The sequence below is a fragment of the Crocodylus siamensis genome, chromosome 12 (assembly GCF_052110815.1).
Source record: "Crocodylus siamensis isolate JL-2025a chromosome 12, ASM5211081v1, whole genome shotgun sequence".
In the NCBI taxonomy this organism is placed as follows: domain Eukaryota; kingdom Metazoa; phylum Chordata; order Crocodylia; family Crocodylidae; genus Crocodylus; species Crocodylus siamensis.
The window spans coordinates 49,001,353-49,023,260 of record NC_143406.1 but is presented as its reverse complement, the minus strand read 5'-3'; the positions used below and the strand labels follow the sequence as shown (position 1 = coordinate 49,023,260).

At 56.9% G+C, this 21,908-nt stretch overlaps 2 protein-coding genes, 1 long non-coding RNA gene, 1 other non-coding gene and 1 pseudogene across 6 annotated transcripts in view; 3 read left to right on the top strand and 2 right to left on the bottom strand.

The window, feature by feature from the left end:
- Positions 1-7,708, bottom strand: part of TRAF7 (TNF receptor associated factor 7) — a 38,898-nt gene extending 31,190 nt beyond the window's left edge. The window contains exon 1 of one of the 2 annotated variants that reach the window (XM_090023630.1): positions 7,556-7,708. The gene's annotated coding sequence lies outside the window, so the exon portion shown is untranslated. Of the gene's footprint in view, positions 1-3,640; positions 3,782-7,555 lie in introns of those variants that run through there. The other variant, XM_090023631.1, reaches the window with a different exon arrangement.
- Positions 7,709-7,998: 290 nt separating this feature from the next.
- On the top strand, positions 7,999-9,771 carry LOC149855151 (uncharacterized). Its single transcript, XR_016438704.1, has 2 exons — positions 7,999-8,100; positions 8,832-9,771. It is a non-coding gene; the product is annotated as an uncharacterized LOC149855151 (long non-coding RNA).
- LOC149855153 (U2 spliceosomal RNA) lies at positions 8,126-8,254 on the top strand (annotated as a pseudogene).
- On the top strand, positions 8,653-8,737 carry LOC149855152 (small nucleolar RNA SNORD60). The gene has a single exon (XR_016438820.1). It is a non-coding gene; the product is annotated as a small nucleolar RNA SNORD60 (small nucleolar RNA).
- Positions 9,772-11,688: 1,917 nt separating the features above from the next.
- RAB26 (RAB26, member RAS oncogene family) overlaps positions 11,689-21,908 on the bottom strand; it is a 90,902-nt gene continuing 80,682 nt past the window's right edge. The window contains exons 5-10 of one of the 2 annotated variants that reach the window (XR_016438658.1): positions 21,664-21,716; positions 15,982-16,047; positions 15,735-15,791; positions 15,344-15,420; positions 13,902-15,038; positions 11,689-13,858 (exon numbers count right to left, since the gene is read on the bottom strand). Coding sequence is in view for 1 of the 2 variants with exons in the window: in XM_090023724.1 (XP_089879850.1) it covers positions 14,936-15,038; positions 15,344-15,420; positions 15,735-15,791; positions 15,982-16,047; positions 21,664-21,716 (356 nt within the window). In the remaining variant the exon portion in view is untranslated. Of the gene's footprint in view, positions 15,039-15,343; positions 15,421-15,734; positions 15,792-15,981; positions 16,048-21,663; positions 21,717-21,908 lie in introns of both variants that reach the window. The other variant, XM_090023724.1, reaches the window with a different exon arrangement.

Genomic DNA, 21,908 nt, shown 5'->3' with positions numbered 1-21,908 from the left:
CAGGAGCGGGGTCATCTTTTTGCCAACAGGATGGCACCAAATTTGCTTTGTTTATAGTCAGTGTTTTCGTGATAAAAATCACAAACTTCTGCACGAACTGGTCCAGGAGCATTGCCCAGGTTTCTCTCCAGGCTACAATTTCCTGTCGGATGGAGATCGAAAGGCCTCCTTCTGGTGACAGCTGGCTTGAGGACGCAAGGCAGGGAATCCTTCTCAGGCAAGGCCAGACGTGAGGCCAGCTTCACAGACACTGGATCTACGAGGCAATTTCACACCTTCTCTGCTTGATAAAGAATTGCAGTGAGCTGGAGGATACTAGACTACTCGAACTACAAGAGGCTGGGGGCTCTTGACAGACTTCTATACCATGTGTTTAAACCTACATTAAAGAAATGCTTGTGAAATGCAGAATACCTACAAAGGTACCAAAGGGCGGGTACAATGCATGTTGACAACATACTATAAAAACGATCAATACAATCAATGCATTATTACTGATTGGGCTGGCGGGTTTTGCCCTGGCCTCTATTCAGCCCGTCCATTTGGCTGAGGTTTTTATACTGCCCTCCAAACATTATGCAACTTCTGTGCACCAGGCTAAAATCAGCACATCCCTGCTGAAAGCTGTTACCAATCCAAATGAAAGCCAGGTTTTTAATTGCACCCACTTGCAAGAACACATGAATTGAGTGCAGAGCATGTCCAAAAGCCATGGAGGTCACTCATTTGCACCGAGAAATCACTTTTGCACAGTATTTCCCCTCTGAATGGGTGAGCAGTCCCCATGGGGGATAAGTTAATTGCAATATTCTGCTGTACATCTGGAAGGCGACACCTTTCTGACCATCTTACAACTGCATCAAAAAATCAGGTCACTCTGGTGGAAGGGAACCTCTTATACTTCCTCCAATCTAAAGCCTAATTGCAACTGTGATGGGAGAGCATGGGCAGAAGTGGGTAGATTTGCACCTTTTAAACTAAGCAAATCAGAGCTGTCCGGCATAAGCTTTTGTAGGCAGCAGGCCGACTTCATCAGATGCTGTGAACGGGGTCGCAGGAAGCAGAGCTGCTAAACAGAAAGCAGTGACTGAAAGAATAGGGGAGGGAAGGAGGGGACACTGCTGAGAGACCCAAGATGGGTGGGAGAGAGAAAAACAAAGCTGTTAACCCATGGAGGGTCACGGAGATCAGTAAAGCTAATCTAGATCATGGGATAAGAAGCCGCAGTCTCGGTTTAGAGCACATTTAACAGAGTCCAGCCTGTGGATGATTTGTTGTTCTGCAATTTCCCCTTCAAGTTCACTTTCAACGTTCAACTGTTGAAGAAAAGCCCCTCTGAGGTCAGTGACAGGACGTTAAAGTGTTCTGCCACAGGGAAAGCAGAAGCCAGGTTTCAAGGTGCCTTCCTGCCTTGGAGGGGCACCTACCGAAGGAAGGTGCCCAGTGCAGGAAGCTCACAGGGCTGGACTTGAGAAAGGCCCATGATAGCCAGAGTGGGAAGAACTTGGCACCTGCTTAGTCCTGACCTGAACCAGTCAGAGGAAACATGTTCCCCAATTCCTCGGGATCCCGTCGCACAGGCACAGGCTCCTTGGAACACTTAGTCCTCCAACTCACCCCTCCTGTGACTCACATCTGTGCTTGTGCGTGCCCCGTCACGTCCTAGACCCGCCTGCAGTCCATGGTGGGGGAGAAGGGTGCATCGTGTCACGTAGCAAGAGTCGCCGAGCCCAACCCCAGGGGCAGGAAAGGTGTCCGCACGGGGCTGGGATGGTGAGAGAAGGAAGTCAAACAGCACTGAGTGGTCTGCACAAGCCACCGCACTGCTGGCACTGACTGCTCGGTTGTCCCAGGGGGTCTAACCATGTGGTAAGGGCTGAGTGGTGGGGCAATGGATGTTTAGTGGTGATCTGGACAACCACCATTTCCATGGGCAAATGACTCGAGGCTCCAGAGCTTCCCCCAACACTACACCTATGGAAGCCATTTCTAAGAGCTCTAGAAAAATGTACAGCTGAGCACAGCCTAGGCGTAGCCATTTACCTGAGAACAACGCAGACTGCGCAGGCAACGTTCCCACCTTCACCACTCTGCTCAAAATCACCTTGGCAAGGCAGGCAACAACTATTCTCCCCATTTCACAGATGGGGAAACCAAGGCACAGGCAGGGGAAACAGGGCCTGCGGGTGAGGAAATTCATCCAAACCTCAGCCTTGGTGGCATGGCACACAACTCCTTCTGCTTTGCAGGACTTCAAAACCAACTGAGCAGCTCAGGACTAGAGCTAGCAAGCGCAGGAACCCACCCAACAGAGACAGACCCAGGACCTCCTGCCCCAGCTCCCAGCCTCCCACTCAGACCAGACATCTCAGCTCTTCAGAGCAGAGGAACTCACCTGTGGCAAGCTAAACTCCTGCACCCTTGCTCAGCCCCAGCCTGTGTGTTTGACTCGCTGTGGAGTCAAAAGCCACCTTCCGTTTGGACTGTGAAGGGTTTAAAGACCAGGGAAGGCACCCAGCGATACAGTTCAACAGCAGTCACCAAAGGGCCCATGTTCAGCACGTGTGGCACCTGGAAAAACCTGGATGTGGAGTGGCACACTGCATGCTCCTTCCCGAAACCACCCCTGCCAGTTCAGCTGGAGGAATATTTCTCCTCTGTCTCCTGTCCCAAATGGCTGCAAACATCTCCGGAGAGCTGCTCCGTTCTACCCTAGAGATGGCTGCATTTCCCCATGAGAATCCAGAGATTTCAGCAAGAGCACGCCAGGATTATTCTGGAGGAGAGGAAGGAAAAGCAGCCACAGCCACACTTCAAACACGCACTGTCAGGAGCTTTTGCTCTACACTGCTCTGAAACGCGATACCCTGCCTTGCCGTGTACACTGAGGTTTCTTTACAGATCTGTTGGCACGTGCCAGCTTTCTCACAAAAGCAAAGCAAAGAAAAGAAAAGGATTCTGGTGTGTTTCCACCATCTGCCCCTGCTAGCACAGTCCCCATGAACTTTGCTGCATAAAGCAGCCAAATGCAATGCAACCTGGCTAATGTTTACTGCCAGGCAGGCTGCTAACTCAAATCAGAACAAGGGAAGGAGCTCTCATGCTTTCTAGACAGCTGTGGGGGCTGCTCTGGCTATAAAAGATATTCACAAAGCCTGGAAGTGCTGGGCACCCTGACATTTCTAAACAGCCCTGTGCTTCTGAGTCGTGACAACAGGAATCTCCGAGCCCCATGGCAGACTCCGGTCCAAACCCACAGCCCCAACCCAGTGAACAATTACAGTCTCTTCCTCGTAGCATCTGGCATCGTACATTTTCAAACCACCACCTAAGCATTAAGGAGATGTCAGCTCATCTTAAAAGTGCTGCTCCACAGCAAAGCCCCTGGTGGGGGGCGCTGCACAAGGAAGGGCTTTTATAGCTGTATAAAACCTTGGCGTGGGGGAGTTGTTACGTCGGCTAATGCATCCCCTTTAGCTGCAGGTGACAGGGAGCTGGTCCCAGACCAGACAAGGAGCTCAGATCCTTGCTAAGCCCTGCACATGGCCCTGAAAACATGCAAGGTGCCCTTCGCTTCAGCCCACCTGCCTCCTCCCCTGCCAGCGCACTTGCTGCTCGCTGCACCAGGCGAGGCACTGACCTGGCGTGGGACTCACCCCACGGACCGGAGACGCGAAGCCTGCGACTGGGGCAGCCTTTCCCTCATTCAAAATGTCTCTTGCCCTGGCTGCATGCGTGTGCACGTCTGTGAGAGTGTGTGCATGCGCGCGCGCGTGTGTATGCAGGGTGAGGTAAACAGAAAGGCATGCGGAGCAGTGGGCGATATGTAAATGCATCTGGAAAATCCCGCTGCTCAGCCAATCCCCGCGCAGCCTCGCAGCTCCGGCCGGGCTGCCCCAGCCTGAGCAGAGTGAGTAAGGAAAGCTCTCGCCGCACATGGCTTTCCTTCTCTAACCAAAGGAGCCCCAGGCATGCCACAGGCCAGGGCAGGCTGGCTCTAGCCGGCTCTTCCAGCTGACGGCAGGCTGAAGACGGAAGTCGTTGCCAAGCCAGCCATGCTGCGAGCAGTTTCGTAAACAGCAGCTCCCTGCGGAGGAGAGGACAACGCAGGGCACGTGTGCTGGGCTCTGAGCCGGTGCCAAGAGAGCAGAGCCTGTAGCTAAAGGCACTGTGCTGCCAACCTGCCTGCGGCGGGAGGAGAAGCCCAGGGCTCCCTCTCACAGCCCGTCCCCAGACCGCTGCTTAGGTCTTGTCCTTGCTCCTGTGGGAGATGCCATCACCTGGGCTGAGGCTCAGAACTCAGGCTGTGCTAAGTGGGTGGGGAGGACAGGTTGCGACAGCAGAAAGGTTGGGCCACACGTCACTATAGCAGGTGGCCTGTTGTATTTGCAGATCGGGGTGGGATGTCCAGATGCCTATCCTGGAGACTGCACCCTGCTCCACAGCAAGAGGAAGAGGCTCCAGGGACTTCTGCTGGGAAACCCCCTCCCCACAGCCTGCCCCTGCCCTGCGGTGACCGACTGGAATGTAACAGCCCAGGGCTTGCCCCATGCGTCGCTGCCAGGGTTCACGCCAGCCACCGGCAAGTTGCAGCCCACTCAGGACTGATGCCAAAGAAGCTGCATTTGCCACGCCGTTCCCCATCAGCTCATCAAACAATACAACTTCCTTAGGGCATGTTCAAACCAGGAAGGGGTTCACGTACGACAGGCTGTTGTTCAGAGCACTGGGGCCCTCTGGTTCTGACTCTGGTGGCAAGAATGCAGCTGGCTGGCTGGGCACCCTGGCTCTGGAGGGGTTAATCCATGCTGTTAGATAACAGCTGGATTCTGGGGCATCAGTGGGGAAGCTGTTAGCACTCCTGGGATGTTCACATGCCCATGCTCATTGTGCACCAGTGTGGCTTTGATGGCTGGGCTGCTTGGGTATCTGCTGTGAAACACTCCTCATCCCAACAACACTCCAATGGCAGCTGATCTTGGCCAGCTCAAAATGCACTGAATCCTGCCCTCTGGTTTGAATGGACAGAGGGGCTGCTTAGCCGGAGTCTGGACATGGAGCAGGCACTGCAGACAGGCCTATCCAAGCTGTAGGGCAGGTACTGGGTGGGGACTTGGCTGGGCTGGGATCAGACTTCTGCCCTTTACATGGACTTAAGGCTAGGCTTGGGGAGGTCACTTCACCTCCCTGAGCCCAACACAGATGCAGAGAGGCCAGACAAGTGGAATGGTCCAGACCATTCAGACCCTGGCCCTTGCTGCAGAGGCAGTCACTGAAGTCAAACCCTGGACGGAGATGGAGCCTGTGCCCTCTCTGGGAGTGGCTATGAGAGCCTGCCCTGGCAGCAACATCCTCTGGCCCTGGTGCCCAAGCAGTTGTGGCTGCTAAGAACTCTTTCCTCTCTCCTCTCCAATTCCAGAGGTGTGAACGCTTCTCTTCTGCAGAGCCATGCAGGGAGCTGCAAAGCTCTGCACAGTGCCAACACAACAAGGGCTGAGTCCCAGGCAGCAGCGCAGACGAACCCTATTAGAAAGAGGCCAGTGGCAAGCAGGATGGGTGTCTGTTTCTGCTCCCAGCAACCTTCAAAATGGCCACATCAGATGCATTCCAAGTACACAAGCACTGGCTGAAGGGAACAAGGCAGATGGATCGCATCAGGGCCAAAATCCAAGCCTTAAATCCATGCTCACAAATGACTTCTGGCTGCGAGCCCACAGTAAACAGCTGAGGTCAACATGGGACCTCCAGCGGAGCCCAGTGACTCGCACACCCAGCCATTACCTGACAAAAAAGTTCAAGTGTCAGACGTACTTGTTTTCAGTGGGAAACTCCCAAGAGGCCCTGAAGCAGAGAAAGCAAACAATCACATCTTCTCCCCAGGGTCCCATCCAGCAGAGTGGGCAGGGAGGCTGGTGGCATGGAGGTGGGTTACCTCCTCATCCCCGTTCCATCTGGCCAGGACCAGTGCTCTTTCTGTCCAGCATTCCCTTTACAGCTGGTGCAAATGGCCCAAGCTCATAATCCAGAGGCACGTGCAGGTGTCACCTGTCCAGGCTGACAGGTAGTTGCTTGAAGCTACAGTCCAACAGCTGCTTAACACCGTCACCAGCCAGCACAGGACAGGTGAGGAAGAACCCCTCCTCCAGCTGGAACTACATGGACCCGAAGGAGGCAGACTGAAATCACTGGAATTGAAACAACCCGATCGGCAATACTTCCAAGTTCAGCAAATCCATTAATGCCAGGCAGGAGCTCTCTGCAGAGGCGGCAGTCTCCACAGGGAAGGTACAGCAACCTGCTCCTGGCTTAGTACACAGACATCAAAAGCTGCTGATGGCTGCATGGAGCTTTCCTTTCACACCCACCAGCACACAGGAGCAGACAGGCTCCCGATTAGCAGCTGACAATGGCACACCTGCACAAAAGCAAGCCGAACTGAAATAAAGCCTGTGCTTCACAGCTCCGCAGAACAAAGGGGATCAGCAGGGTGAAATGACTGATCATCAAGCAGGGGAAAGTGTTTGATAGCAGCTCTGGGCACAAGGACAGCAGCTAGAAGTCGGTGGAAGAATTAGGCTGAAGTAGCTGGAGATAAAGAGACTGAGAGAACAGTTTTCTGCTCTGCAGCGAGGAGGAAAAACCGTGACAATTGCAGAGACCTAGCACTGACGCGCATCTGGATGTGCTGGGAAAGCAAAAGGCACAAACCCAGAGGAAACCCTGGTACTGAGGAGATGGAGGGAAATGCAACACAACCAGTGACGCCAGCCAGGGCAGACATGTAACAACAAGGGCAAAGAGAGGTTTGCAAGGTAACCCTGTGACAAAGGAGCGCGTCCAGCAGTGCGCGGCAGAGACAAGGGGGGAGGACAGCGACAAGAGGCTCAAGGCTGGGCAGCAATGGCCCCAGTGCAAGCTGAGGAACAGTAAAGCCCCTGCCGCTTTCCTGCACCAAACTCCTCAGTTTTCAGTGAAACACCTGGAAAGAGCAAGAGGCCGAGTGCGCAGCGGTGACTGCCCCCCCGCCGCCATCCAGCCGGCTCTTCTCCGCGCCCCAGGACGGCACGGCCAGCCGGGACGGAGCAACGCTGGGGAGCCCCAGTGCGACCCGCGCGCCCAGAGGCCGACGGATCGCAACCCCGCGGGGCGGCCGCATCCTGCAGAGGCCAATGCGGGAAGGGGCCAGGGCAGCTGGGAGAGATGGCGCACCCTTGTACCGGCCAGATCCCCCGCCACGGACCCCTGCCCTGGCTGGGCCTCCTTGCCAGCCCCAGCCCCAGCCCCCCCGGCCAAGCTCCCTGGCCAGCCCGCCCCACCCCAGATCAGCACCAGGGACAGCCCCTCCTCCCCCCCTTATCACCGGCTGCTCCAGCCACTAGGACCCTCTTCCCGCCCTTCACCTATTGGACACCCTCCCCCCAGGACACCTTTATGGCTGACCCTCCCCCTTGGGACACCGCCATTCCACCTCTTCCCCCCGATCCTGGCCCAGTCGCTGCCCCAGGCCCCCCCGATCGCTCCCGCCGGCCCAGGCCCGGTCGCGCCCCACACCCACCTGGCGACAGCGACGGCCCGAGAGCGGCCCCCCGGTCCCGGCACATCGCGCCCCCGCCTCCGGCCGCCAGCCGTCAGCCGCCCGCCGCCTGGCCGGGCCGGAAGCGCTGCGCGCGGGGCTCGCTGGGGCTCGTAGTCCCTGGCCCCGGGCCCTGCCTTAGCGCAGGGGGAGGCCGCAGGCGAGCGCACTACAAGCCCCGGCGGCCCCTGCGCGCCCTGGTCTGATTGGTGCCCGTGCTTTCACTCTCTGCTACAAGCCGCGCGGCTATTGCTCTCTTGCATCCCTCCCTCACCTGTAGTTGAGCTAATCGCAGCCTTGAAGAGAAGCCGCTCGAACCAGGATGCGCCGCGCTACCTCATTGGTGCGGGGAGGGGACCAGCACAAATAGGGACCGGAAGAAGGCGGAGTCGGAACAAGATCACAAGCCATTGGCTGCTTCTAGCGGCCTTCTGCCCAATGGCGATGCAAAGGCTCAAGGGGGCTGGGGGCTCTATAAAAGGCGCTGCAGGAGCCAAGACGCGTTCTTTCAGCGCTGAAGGCGCGGGGTAAGTGTGCGGTTGCGCCCTTCTGATATGTCCTCCATAGGAGGTCTATATTGAGCAGATTCTTTTTGGTATTGGGTGGTGGAACCGGAGCGTGCTCCATCCACTCCATGCATTGACCTGGTATTGCAGTGCTTCCAGGACCGGTGCAAAAAAACGGAAAAAAAAAAAAAAAGCCCTTCCTCGGGGAAGCGAGCCCTGGAGTCCGGGCACTGGGACTTCCTTGGCGGCCCGTAGCTTTGGGTCTGGCCCTAGCGCGGCCTCCAGGGCTGTACCGCGCGTGGGCTAGGCCGGCTGAGCATAGAGGCAAGCGTGGTCTCTCGCCGCGTATGCACCCTGGGTTAGGAGCAAGTCGTTGCTCCTCAAGGCGCATGCGCTGGGCGTCCAGGAGTGTGGGGGAGCCACTGTCCCGCACGGTGCATGTGGCCTGGGGTACAGCACCTGCCCTTCGCTCTGCACGGCACATGCGCTCTGGGCCATGCGGGCACAGGGAGGTAGACACGCGGCGGAGCCCACTGCCCGGCCCGGCCCCCACATGTGCCCATGGCGGCCCCGAGCCAGTGATGAGCCCAATTGACTTCTGACACCTCGTATGAGCACTGCTGCTGCAGTCGCTGATTACATCCGTGTGCTGAGGCTCAGGTGCTGCCCGTGGGGGGGTGGGGAGCTGCTGGGGTGGGGGTGAGGGGACAGCTCTGCCTGCCTCGGCATCACTCTGCTCTTTCCCCTTCCAGGAGCCTGGGCACCAGAGCCAGCCTGGCACCGGTGAGCAGAGCCTGGACGTGCAGGCGGGTATCAGATGCACTGAGACAGCAGCTCAGCTTGGGACGTGGACCTTAAGGTCCTGCCTTGGGGACGTGACATCCTCTGCTCCCCCATCATTGCACTCTTCTGTTCTCACATGGACGTGGCAGGGGGTTAGACACGAAGTGATGGGCAGAGGGATATTTTTATATCTTGTATGAAATACTACTATATCAGCTCCTGGAGTTGGGGTGAATAGGGTGTATATGAGCCTGGCTAGATCAGCAGTGGCCGAGCTGAGGCACGTAGTCCAAGGCAGCCTCTGTGTATGGGGGGCAGAAAGCGGAGCAGCAGTGCTTGGAGCGGGTAGGGCTGATTTTTAAGGCATGCTTGCCAAAAAGATTGGGTCCCGCTGCACTAGATTGGTGGCTTTCAACCCATGAGTTGTAACCCTAAAGTAGGTCACAAGAATATATGAAAGGGTCGTGAACAAACTTTAAAAATGGATTCTCTTTTAAAGGAGAAGAAGGTGGGAAGCATTGGCTCTTCCCTTGCAGGCTGGCAGAGCTCCAGCCTTTGAGGGGCTGCTTGGGGGGGCTTGCCCCACACTGGATGTCTGGTTTGGGGGGTGAGGAGTGAGGGGCACTAAGTCAGGACCGGTCGTAGGTGTTTACACATGGGTCCTGGGGCAACAAAGGGTGAGATCCGCGGCGCTAAATCATAGCATTAAAACTGCAGAGGGAAGAAATAGCTTTTTAGTGGCAAAGAGCATCCCTGAGCTCTGTAGAGTCTTGCCCCAGCTTATCACTGAACTGACTTTGGCTATCTAAAGTGTGCATCCAGCCATAATGAAATTAGTAAAATCCAGGTTTTCCTTTTACCTCTGTATCATATTGTGCACAGATGTGAATTAAAAGTGAGAATAAACCATTGCTGCCTCTACCTTGTGAACAAGCCAAATCTTACTCATCAACAGCACAGAACTCAATGTGCTGTTTCTGACTGAAATAGCTTATGAAATACTGGAAATGACCTCATGTTTAAGTATAAGGTCCTGGAGTATTAACACCCCCCCCCCCCGGGCTCACAAAAAAAACAGCTAGTATGTAGTCATAAGCAATTTTTAGAGGGGGAAATGGTTTGTATTAATAACCTCGTATTCACATTGGAATGAGTTGGCCGCATTGCATGGTCATACATCCCGTTACTTCTAGGGTTTAATAGTATGTTCACTCCACCTAGCAATTGCTTTATGGAGTGCCTCTAAAGGGAGAGCACAGTGGGTTAAGACCCTTTATTTAACTTGCCTTGACATTACATACAGAAATCTCTCATCCAGCCCAAAGCTAAATGACTTGCAGCCTAGCCTAAAGCAGCAGACAACTGCAGTGTGCTCTTTACTTAGAACAAACTTAGGAACAGCTGAAAAACACTTAAATATTTCTCCCTATAGCAGCAAGGTGTTAAGCATTTTTCAGCTGTTCCTAAGTTTGTTCTGGAGCCCTGGCTTCACTTTTCTACGTAAAGAGCACACTGCAGTTGTCTGTTGCTTGAAGCTAGGCTGCAAGTAATTTAGCACTTTACAAATATTTCTCCCTATAGTAGCAAGGTATCCCCTGCTCTGTTGTGTAATTGTGAGCTCAGATTTCTACCTGTGAAGCCTTTTCATCAGTGGGTGGGGGAAGAGACATCCTATGAGATGTGAATGGAGCTGACTGCAGTCACTGGGTTTTACTGGTCAGTGCAGTCTGCTGCTGAGTAGCAAGATGCATTTGGAAGAGCTCTTGCCAAAACCTATGAAGGGCATGAGGGATCTGAAGAGGTCCCTGACAGAAGTGGATAGGGAGCTCTTGCAGACTGTAGTAATGCCAGTTTATCAAGCTGTGCTATTGTACTATGACACCTCCCAGGGATTAATTCTCAAGGTACTAAAGACTTTTGTAATGGCTGCTAATCTATGCCAAAGGTGGCAGCCCCCCTTCACCCACCTGGTGAAAGCTCTGCGCCATCTGGTAGCTCTCCTGGTGCTTAAATTCTTCCCAGCCGAATGTGGCAGGTCTCTTGTGTGACTTCCTGCCAGGGTGATTGAAAAACACCCAGCGTCCTATGAACAGCAGCTTGAAAAGTTTCTGCAAAAGACACTGTTGGGTTACTTGGTGGGTTTCAGTTCCCCAACCTCCACTGCTGCATCTTAACCTCCTGGGCCTGACAGCCCATCACAAGAGTTGCATTGGATCAGTGGTTCTCAGCCTTGTACCTTCTGTCTCAATGTTTGTGAACGGAGTAGTGATATCCAGTTTCTAAAACATGTCCATATTACAACACTTCCCTCCTTGTCAAGAAGCTGGGCAGTGGGGGTGGGGGATCATTCAGGCAGGGCCTGGGATTTATTAATTTACCTGCTTCCCTCTTCCCACCTGGGAAAGGATCTGGTGTCAGCCTGGTTGGGAATCGCTGCATTAGACCAACCAAGATTTAAGTCGTGCTTAATCTAAGGCAGTTTTATCTGTTGCAAGGGACACCTGCATTTAGCATTATGAGACCATGCTCAGGACACTCCTGCCCTCTCCCATAAATAGGACTGACCACTGCATGAAAATCCCTGACCTAAAGGGACAGGGGGAATAGCAGTGTCCTTCCGTATTCTGCCTGTTGCTATGGGCCAGGTATGAGCACATTTAATGCTGGCTCTTCAGGCTGCACCCTGAGTTGCGTACTGGGTTTCAGGATGGGGCGGAGCTGGACTGTGCTCTAGGACAGACCCAGCAACGGGGCAAGTGGGAGTATTTTCCTTTCTGCTGAGATCAGTGCCCCCTGGATCACAAAGCCAAGACACCAGGAGGATCATTAAAAAATCTTTATTAACAGGAACAACATAAAAGCTGTAAACCAGAGCCAGCAAGGGTCTAGTGCAGGTAACACGGCGCTCTGAGCCTTATTTACGACTGAATGGACTGAACAGTTCTCCATCGCTGGGTGGCAGTACAAGCCCATGTAAAAACAAGCTAAGAACTTACATAACCGAGTCCCCGAAGGTGTTGCACCGAAGGCAAGGTCAGGATTGAGAATCATGCCAGAAGCCAAGTAGCACACAGAGGGGCTTGAGTCAGAGGCAGGAGAGTGGCTTGGTCTGGTGTTCAAAATAACCAGGAAACGGATCCGACGCAGGCGCTTGCTACCAGCACTTCATTTCTGCTATGGTACAGAAGAGATCAGTTCACAACGGAGAGCAGGAGGGGAGCGGGCTGCACCGCCAAACATTTCCTGCACAATTAGAGCCCCAAACTGAACTGTGAGCGCTGTTCCTGCAGGCATGCCTGTGAGGGCAGGAGGCGCGTGGGAACCTCTCAAAAAGTCAGGCACAAAGGGCTCTGCCCCGCTGCTGGGAGAGCAGCAGCAGCCTCAATTTACGTGCTGAGAAAGGGGATGGGCCTGGCACCTGGGGAAAGCACTGATTTCCCCAGGTGCCAGGCAGAGGACAGGAGTGAGCCCCTGAGCAGGCAGCAGCAGCTACAGGAGCCCAGCACCACTTGCACCACTGTCTGGGAGCAGACCTGAGACCTGATCCATCTTCCAGCTCCGCTCTGCCCCTTGCTGCTGTGTCTGTGCTTGCCCAAGTGAGGGCCAACATGGATGAGCCATTGAGGCTTGCCCAGTTGTGGACACCCATGGGCACCGGAGGCGAGCAAGGTGTTCCCGTGCAAAGCCGGCATCTCCTACACATGCCGTTTGCTCACAAAATAATTGCACTGGGAGACAGACCTTTGCAAGTACTTCAGCAACGACTGTCCTCTAGCTTCTCCCCTGAGCTGGCAACCTCTGTGATGGACACAGCAGCCAGGACCGGGCAAGCAGGAGAGCTGCCTGAACCTGAAGTGACTCTTGGGCTTCTCCGGTCCCTGGTGCAGGGCATGTGCCAGCCTCACCAGGACAGCGGACAGTCTCAGCGAAGCCGCCAGGGCAACAACGGCGTGCTGGGGCCGTCGAATGGCGAGGAGCTGGCGTCCCTGCCACAGTGTCGCGCTACCTGGATGTGCAGCCAGCCCAGGTCGCCGTCGGTGCATTTTTTATTAGCACCCAAACTAGAATTGGCAAGCTGGTCAATTGACCTGTGAACTGACTGCATATTTTTGACCAGTCAAAGATTATAGCAATTTTACAAAAAAACCTACTTTTTTTGGTAGTTTTCTTGACAAAAATATGATTTTTTAAATTGTTTTTTGACACATCTTGGTGGAAAACCTAATGCTTTTTTCTGTGTATTGGACCATTTGGCTTTTTTTCTTTTTTTTACAATTTTGACCGGTCAATTGACCGAACATTATTGGACCCCACATTCTGATTACAAAAAGGGTGGTTTTGCTAAAAGTTTGCTGCTTGGGTTCTGCAAAAAGAGATTTTTTTTTCTGCTTTCAGTTTCCTGCTTTTGGGTGAGAAACTAAGTCACAGGAAATGAAGGAGAAAAAGTTATTCTTTTCTTCCCCACCATCCAAAAAAATTTCCAGGGCGTTTTGCCTGGTCCCGGTCACTACGTTTGTTCCAATGACTCTAACTTGGTTTTAGGCTGCTAGTCTGTGTATCGGGCTCCCTGCGCAGGGCATCTGTCCATCCCTTTAAAAAAAGCAAATCTCTCCTTTGGGGCCCAGGACCGCTCGCTGCTTTGCTGGCTGGGCCTCATGGACTCAGCCCCCGTCAGCCTGAATCGAACCTTAATGCGACAAGGGGCGGGGCGGGCCGGTCTGAACTGGGTGCTAAGAAATCCCCCACCTGCTTTTGGCTGGAGGAGCTTTGAGCCTCAGATGGATTGCAAAAGGGAGGTTTACTGCATTGGGTGCCCGGGGTCAGGGCCACAAACTTTGCAAACCTCTGCTCAGAATCAGCCTGAGCCCAACAGAGATGCATTCATTTAGAGGTGCAATAAAAATTAGAAAAAAGCACTGCCAAAGACCTGGGGGGAAGGGTGGGGGGATGAAGGAGGATTTCAGTGCATGATGCTGGCATGGGGCTCTCAGCAGACCTGTGCAGCTAATGACAGCAAAGCTGCACAGGTCTGCTGAGACCTGCGGTGGTCTCAAGCGGAAAGATCTGCCCCCAGAGAGTGGGAAAGAAACCAAAGCGCGGGTACGGTCTGCGAACACGAGCACACCTATGTGAAGATACTTAGAAAAAGCGGCAGCACATCGGGGTTTTCCTCAATCAAAATGCTAGAAACGGCAAGAAGGGGGAGCCACAGCCTTCATCAAACATGGAAATGGTCACGGCTCCTCTGTACAATGGGGCATACACAGAAACAGACATCTAAGCTCTTGTCCCTTGCCGGGAGAAGGAGAAGCCTGTGTCAAGGAAGGGACAGTCCCGACGGATGGAGCAAGGGGAGCGACTACAAAAATACTGGCCTTGAGGACGGAAAGCTTTCCGGCGTGCGCAGCCGACAGCTGCCACGCCCCAGGCTGGAGAGTTTGGAGAGCAGCGTTTCAGATCGGGGGGGAAGACGTCACTGAGTGGGGCTGCCCTTCTGGCTCCAAAACCCAACGAGTTTCCCCTCAGTCATGTAAGAATAACACTTGACACAGCCCTTGACTCCACGGCACCCCCTGCGGGGTAAGTATCACCACACCCATTTTACAGGTGGGGGAACTGAGGCACGGAGCAGTGGAGCGGCTTGCCTAAGGCCACGGGGGGAGAAGACGTCAAGAGCCATTGTGATGACGCTGCACAGTGTGCTCAGACTGCTACCACCTCCCTCTTGCCTGCGCCAAACCCTCCCCAGAGCCCGTGGCTCCAAACCGGACAGCCCGGCGAAGACCGAAGCAGGAAGGAAAGGTTCGTTTCCCTGGCAGGAGCCCGCCAAGGTTTTACACCCGACCGAGCGAGCACAGGAACGTGGCTGCAGTGGGGTCTCCGGTATGTGGTGGCCGGACCGCGCTGGCCTGGCGAGAGCCTTTCCTGCTGCTCCTCTCATCCCACACGTCTCAGCTCCCCTGTGCGCGCATACAGACACAACGGACAGACATGCACATACTGGCCACGAGGAGGGGGATGGCACATGAACGCGAGTCTCTGTACAAGGGCCCCAGGCGCCGACGCCTGCATGTTAGGATTTGCAGCAGCCGGTGCTTCTCACTTCCTTCTTCACATAGTCGTGGAGCTTGAACTTGGGCTCGTTGGGCAGCTTCATGGACCGGTGCTTCAGCTCCCTGTGGGAGATTAGGGCAAGGGGTCGCTCGCTGGGGCCACTGCCACAAGGGAGACCCACAGCATCCACTGCCCCTTCCCAGCCTCATGCCGGGCTGGGATGTGGGGAGCACTGAAGTGCCCATTAAAGTCACGCTTCGGCTGACCCCAGGGCATGGCCACAGGATACCCCGGCAGCGGCTTGCGCTGCAGGACCTCAGCCTGCTTTGTCCCATGCTGCAGCCCTGCTAGCTGTCTGCGTGGCTGCTGAGAACGGGCATGGGGCAGGTTTCGTTCCAGCAGCCGGGCAAAAAGGCAATGAACTTACTTGGCAATGGCCGTGAAGGCCAAGTCGACGTTGAGGCCGCTCTTTGCGCTGGTCTCCATGAAGGGCACTCCATACTCCTGCAAAACCGGAGCTGGTCAGTGCCGGAGCAGCCTGGCTCTCCCCAGGCCCGGGCCCGGGGGCCCACCCCAGGCAGCCCAGCGGTGCATGCCCAAGGAGGGGTCAGGAGGTGGCCAGACAGAGGAGGACTTGGGGTGTTTAGGGGACTTTGCTGGAAGGTTGTCCTGCAGGGCACTGCAAGCAGAGCACCCCAGGGAAGTGGGGTTGTGTGTGCACGTGTGGGTTCCTCCCATGAGACTGACTCGCACCCACAGCTGGGAAGGACGGGCATTGCTCCCCAGCCAGGACAGACCAGTCCCCGCAACCCAGCTACCTTGGCCAGCTTCTCTCCATCTTCCCTCTTCACCACTCTGTCCTGCGTGGAGTCCGCCTGGCAGCGAGAGAGTGCCGTGTTACGCAGCTCAGCGGCACAGGAGCGGGGCAGCTGTCGATGGCACAGCCCCCCTCCCCTACCAGCTCCCAAGTGCCAGCAGCAAATGCAACGTGCCCCGAGGCTGGGCAACAGCCATGCGCCCTGCAGTGGGGGGAGACCTCCGTGAATGCCTGTGGACCTGACTCACCTTATTCCCCAGCAACATGAGGACAACGTCCTGCTGTGCGTACTCATGGATCTCCGTCAGCCACGCCTGGGAGGAGACAAGCAGAGCAGAGCACCTGTGAGGACTGGTGTGGGCGTGGGGAGCCTGCTGGGGTGGGGGGTCCTAGCCCAGGAACATGCCCAGCGCCGGGCATCTGCAGCCCAGCCCCAGCGTCCTCTCCGCAACCAGCACAGGCACTACCGGGGCCTGGCAGGGAGCGAGGCCAGGGCAGGTGGAAACAGCCCTTGCCCCCGGCCAGGCTCTTGCAGCGAGTCTTGCCTCCCAGAAACATCACAGGTTTGAAAACTCCTTTTCCCAGGGCAGGACCAGGGAACGACCGGGCACACAGGACACGAGTGACCCACGTGGTTCGCTCCTGCTGCGGAGGCCTTGTTAGTGTTCCCTCTGTAAAAACAGGACCTGGCTTGACACCAAAACAGGAGTTTTTCCCCTTTATACAAGGTGGCGGCATGGGCTGGATAAGCCTGTCCAGACGGCCACACTCAGCCCCTTTTCCAAACAGGAATCCCCTAGCACCACCGACCTCCAGGCACCGGGATGCTCTGCCAGGGGCAGCGGTGCAGCCTGCTGACACCGAATGCATCCTCGCAGGGATTCCTGCTCCAGGTAACAGCTGCCCCCAGTTCGGAGGGAAGACGGCTGCTGCACCAGGGACACGGCTGGGTCCCCTTTGTTCAGCACCGAGGGACCAGAGCATCTGTTTAAAGCCCTATGACACGAACCAACCCGCATCGCCGCAGGCACAATCGGGGCCTTCCTGCCATCGCCCCCGGCACAGGAGGGAGTGGGGGCCTCTGGACACAGGCGCTGTGTTCCCGTCCAGGGAACGGTGTATTTCCCACTGCCGGGGTGTGCCTGCTTCCCAACGCTAGATGGAGGCAGGAACACTGCTGAGCTTGCTGGAGATGGGTCCGCTTCCCCAGCAAAGTAACGAGCCTTTGCCTGGAAGATCGGTGCTGCTGCGAGCCGCGGTCCCTGCTCCGCGTGGGGCACTGGGGAGACATGGCCCCGTAAACCCCCACACCCAAACCGAGCATGCAGGCAGAGGCTGGGGTCACACGGCACTTCCCAAGGTGCCTCCTGCGGGAACAACCCCGGTAACCCCGGGCAGGACACGGGCCCTTGGCAGGCAGGGGCCGTGCCCACTCCCCAGCCCTGCAAGAAGCACGGGGGCTTCCCTCCATCCCAGCTGGCTGGCAAGCCGAGCCAAGGGCATTTCCCTTCCTGGCTCTGCTGGGAGCCCCAGGGCCAGGCCCTGGGGCTCGGGCCATGTAGGGGCTTTGCTAAGTGCCTCCGGCAAGCAAGGGTGGCCCCGGGTCCCTGGCCTGGCGTGGGCCGAGGAGGCAGGTAGGAGGGGAGCGGGGCTGGACCCAGCTGCCACCCAAGGGCAACTTAGGAACGAAGCCCGCATACGGAGGAGCGCAGAGGTGGGGAGGTCCCGCGGCAGGAGCGCTGCCTGCCTGGCGCGTGCTCCCCGGCTAACGGCAGCAATTAGAGGATGATTGAGTGCCTGAATCCAATCTGGCCATTGATTTTCCCGGGCGCATTCATCCAGCTGCCAGCAAGCAAGGAAAAGGCAGCGAACGGGGGGGCCGGGGAGAGAGAACTGAGCATCGCCCCCACCAGCAAACGCAGCCCAAAGCGGGTCCCAGCCGGGACGCAGCAGCGCCCGGCTACCGACCGGGAACCCCAGGAGGGGCAGGGCTAGGCTCCTGCCAGGCTGCACGGACCGTCTCCCGCACCTCGGCAGTCGCAATCCCTGGCCCTGGCCCAGCCAGTGCCCGAAAGCAAAGCCCAGGGGGCTGCGCAAAAACCCTGCCAGCCCCAACACTGAGTTCAGCCGCGCACTCCTGCGGGTCTCCTTGCATGCAGCCCGCGGGACGCCAGCTCCTGTTCCCACTCCCACAGGCCTGCTCTTCGGGGACACGGGGAATCCCATTACGTGAGACACTGAGGCAGGATAAGACAAGAGGGTCCCTTAGCCCGACACCTGGGTGAATGAACAAGATCCTCCAATTGCTGCAGCTGTCTGGGCTGGGGCTTCCAGGCCGGCGGGGGTATACTGGGGGTATATCTGCTCCCGCTCACATGCTGTTTGGGGCTGCACTTGCTGCATAAATGCCCCCAAGGGGTTCCTGAAGGGCAGGCCAGGATGGGCTTTGGGCCGGCCATCAGCCCACCGCTTCCTACTGCGCTCACTTAGCAAGCGCGGGAGCCGCTGATGAGGGCAGGGAGTCGAGGCCGAATTCAGCCTCTTCCCATCAGAGCCCAGGCAGCGGTGGAGAGAGCTGTACACCACCAGGTGCCATTTGCCCGTCACCCTCTGAGTGCCTTTCATGAGACTGGGCTGTGACGCTGCCTCCCGGGAGCCAGGCGGGGCGTTCCCGGGGCCACGTGTGCACCGCGTGCAAGTGCAATTCCCCTGGGGCACTGCCAAAAACTGTCACCCGCTCCTCGCTCCACGCCATAGCACCCACTTGCCCCGAGGCGGTCCTGCTGACGGGCATTTGATATCAAGGGGCGAGGGACGGCGCCTCGTGCTCCTACGACCACCCAAATGGCTCGGGTACAGGCAGGCCGACAGTGCTCCCAGGGGCAGGGGTCTCTGCAAGCATGATCCCAGGAAGGAAGAAGCCAAAGCTAAAGGCCTAGAAAGGGGCGGGGGATGGAGAGAAACCCCTGGGTCTATCACAGTCCCAGGGGCTGTAACGCCGGGGCGGCAGAGCTCATGGACGTGGCTCAGCCCACCCCGTTCACCTGGATGCTGACAGGATCAAGCCCTGCTGATGGGCCTCGCTGGGCCCATCCCAGCTCCCGCGTACCACTGGCAGCACGGCGACAGCAGGCAGCACCCGAGGGTGGCAAATCCCTTTTCTCAGCCAGGCTCAGACCTTAACGAGTATAATCAGCTGATGCTTACAAGCGGGGACAAGACAGGCAGAGATTTACTCCCAGAACCACTGGAAGTGTCATGGAGGCTTAATACGAATTGCCATTTAACATGCAATGTAACTCGAGGCCCGAATTAATTCAGCTGAGCTGCAGGCGGCAGGTGGGAGACTGGTTTTGTTTGGGTGGAGCTGACTCGTCTGAGAATGAAAATACCTGCCCTGCTGGAAAGCTGACGGGTGGTACCAGGCCCCCCCGCCTGAACACGGGTCACACGCGGTCCCAGGGGGGTGGTATTTCATCCGTCGGTCATTCAAACACAGCTGCTCCGAGCAGCACAGAGCAACGCTGGGGCAGGCACGAGGAAGCACTGGTCCATCTCGGCCAGGGAGAAGGTAGCCGGGGAATCACGGCATTATCAAAAATTCAGGTGGAAGGGAGCTCAGGAGGTCACCCCCTGCTAGTCCAACCCCCTGCTGAGAGCAGGGTCAGCCCCAACTGCATCATCTCAGCCAAGGGTTTGTTGAGCTGGGCATTAAAAACATCCAAGTATGGAGATGCCACCGCCTTGCTGGGTAACCCCTGTTCCTGTGCTTCACCACCCTCCTCGCGAGAAGGTTTTTCCTAATATCCAACTTCAGCTTCCCTCGCTGCAACTTGAGCCCATTGCTCCTTGTGTCCTGGCGTCTGCCCCCACTGAGACCAGCCCTGGGGGAGCATATACAGCCCCTTCGATCCAGCCCCATACAGCCACGGCCTGAAGATGAGAGCTCTGGGGAAGCCCACGGGGCCTGGGACCCGGCCACTGCTGCTTTGCACGGGCTTTGCTGGGGATTGCTGGGGCTCTGGTTCACCGGCTCACACAAGCCATGCGAGCAGGTTGGCTGGAAAGGAAAATGCCACTCTCCTCCATCCATGAAACCTGCAGCCGGGGCTGGGCGCCGAGAGGGCGGGGAAGCAGCCTTGGAAAATCCAACAGATCATTGTGCTTCATGGGCTTGCTCTGCAAATATCAGTGTCTCCAAGGCCATGTTTGCCCTGAGCAAAGCAAACACCCTGTTGCCATAAACACCTGCATGCAGGGGAGACGCTTGCTGCTCCAGGGCTGAGCCCATCCCTGCCTGCGTGGGCACGACTGGTGTGCTGGCCTGGGAGAGAGGAAGAGGGGACAAGCCCAGGTGCTGCAGTGACCCTGCGAGCAGCGCAGGCTTCCCCGGGGAGCCTGGCCTGAGCTTCACGGGGGGATATGGAGGTTCGATGCCTCCCAAAATGCAAAGCAGAACATGCTTCAAAGGGAGGGGCAGGGCAGACTGGCACAGCAGCTGCTTTCCCAGGAGAGCTTATCTCTGATCCCTGGCAGAGAGCCCTGTGCCAGCACCTCTGCTCCTAACACTGTCACTCTCTTCCCATGCGTCTAAAACACAGGCAGCTCCACCAGCACAAACCCAGGAGTGCTGCTCAGGCCCAAGTAAAGACTGGTGTAGGCAACCCGGCTGCTCCTGGGCTCCTTCCTTGTCCCCAGCCCGTCTGTGTGCGATGCCCTTCAAGGACAGGGCACAGCTGCAGCAAATGCACCAAGCGACCCTGCCCTCTACCAGCACCCAGGAGCAGCCACGGGGTCATGGGAAGCACGGATGCTGCATGAGTGACTCACCCCTGCTCAGGAGGCATGTGCCTGCCTGGCATCACCCACCCTGAGGCCAAATCCTGGGGAGGAAAAGGTCCTTTGTGGCCCTGGAGCAGGCCCCCCCTGCAGAGCTCACCCCCAAGACAGTGCAGCCCATGTGCTGCAAAGGGGCACCTGCACTGCTGCGCTTGTGCGTGGCGCTAAGACTCGGGTGCCCTTGTGAGCTGGGACTGGGATCTGCAAGCCAAGCAAGGCACTCTCCTTGCATTTGCTACCCTGCGGCAAAGCCACGCAAGCATCTCTCCTCCGCGCCGGCATCCCCCTTCCCCTTCGGACGGTGACTGGCCTCAGCACGTGGCAAAGGCGGTACGTTCCTCCCCGACCCAAACAGTGACCGGTTGCCCCCAAAGCGTGACAGCTGAGCCAGACGGATAGCAACAAGCACCCTACCCAATTCACCCTGCTTCTCCCCCTGCCCCAGTTCAGCCTTTCCCTTCTCCGGGCACACCGAGGAGCCAGCTGGCAGCTGCCAGACCCTTCTGCATCTGAAGGACAGCACCGTGGAACAAGACCCTGGGATGCGAGCACACCTGAGCGCACCCAGACTTTAAACGTGTCACCCCTGCAGCCCGGCTCTGTCTTGCCACTTCAAAGCCTTGCCGATCCGGAGGGTTTGGGCAGGAAAGGAATGAGCTCTGTTTACAGCAGGGCTTCGCCTGGCCCATGTGAACCGGCAGGCTCGGCCAGGGCCAGGGGCACTCCTCCCCTGCCATTATCAGCAATGGGTCTCGCTCTTGCTTCCAGCACAGGGTCAGACCTATATGCGCACCGAGCTGCAGACCAGCCCTGAGCAACACTGCAAGTCAGCCAAGTGATGCAGAGGAGAGAAGCTGTGAAGGCACCAGCACCTCTTCCCCACCCTCCCGGGGCAGGAGCAGCCCCCGTGCTGGGCTCAGCCCCATGGGCTGGGTCCCTCCAGCTTGTAACAGCTCCCCTGCAAACCGGAGCAGAACGGCGGAGCAGGCGCGGGATGCCGTTGCCACCTCCAGCCTGCCACGACGAGCCCGGGCTACAATGCAGACCGCAGCAGCCACGTCCGGTGCAGGGTGGGGAAGGGCGGTGCTCACCTGGATGTTGTCGAAGGAGGCTTTGTTTGCGACGTCGTACAGCAGCAGCAGGGCTGTGGGGAGAGAGAAAGAGAGTGAACGCAGGTAGCTATTGCCTAGTCCCCTGGGGAGCTCTGCTCTCGGGGGCACGCAAAGCTTTGCTCTTGCATGTCACGATGCACTGGAGCTGACGGTATTTCTCATCCCAGGGCAGAAAACTAGTACAGCGCCTCTATAAAGGAGGCAGTTCTTGCAGGGAAGCTGAT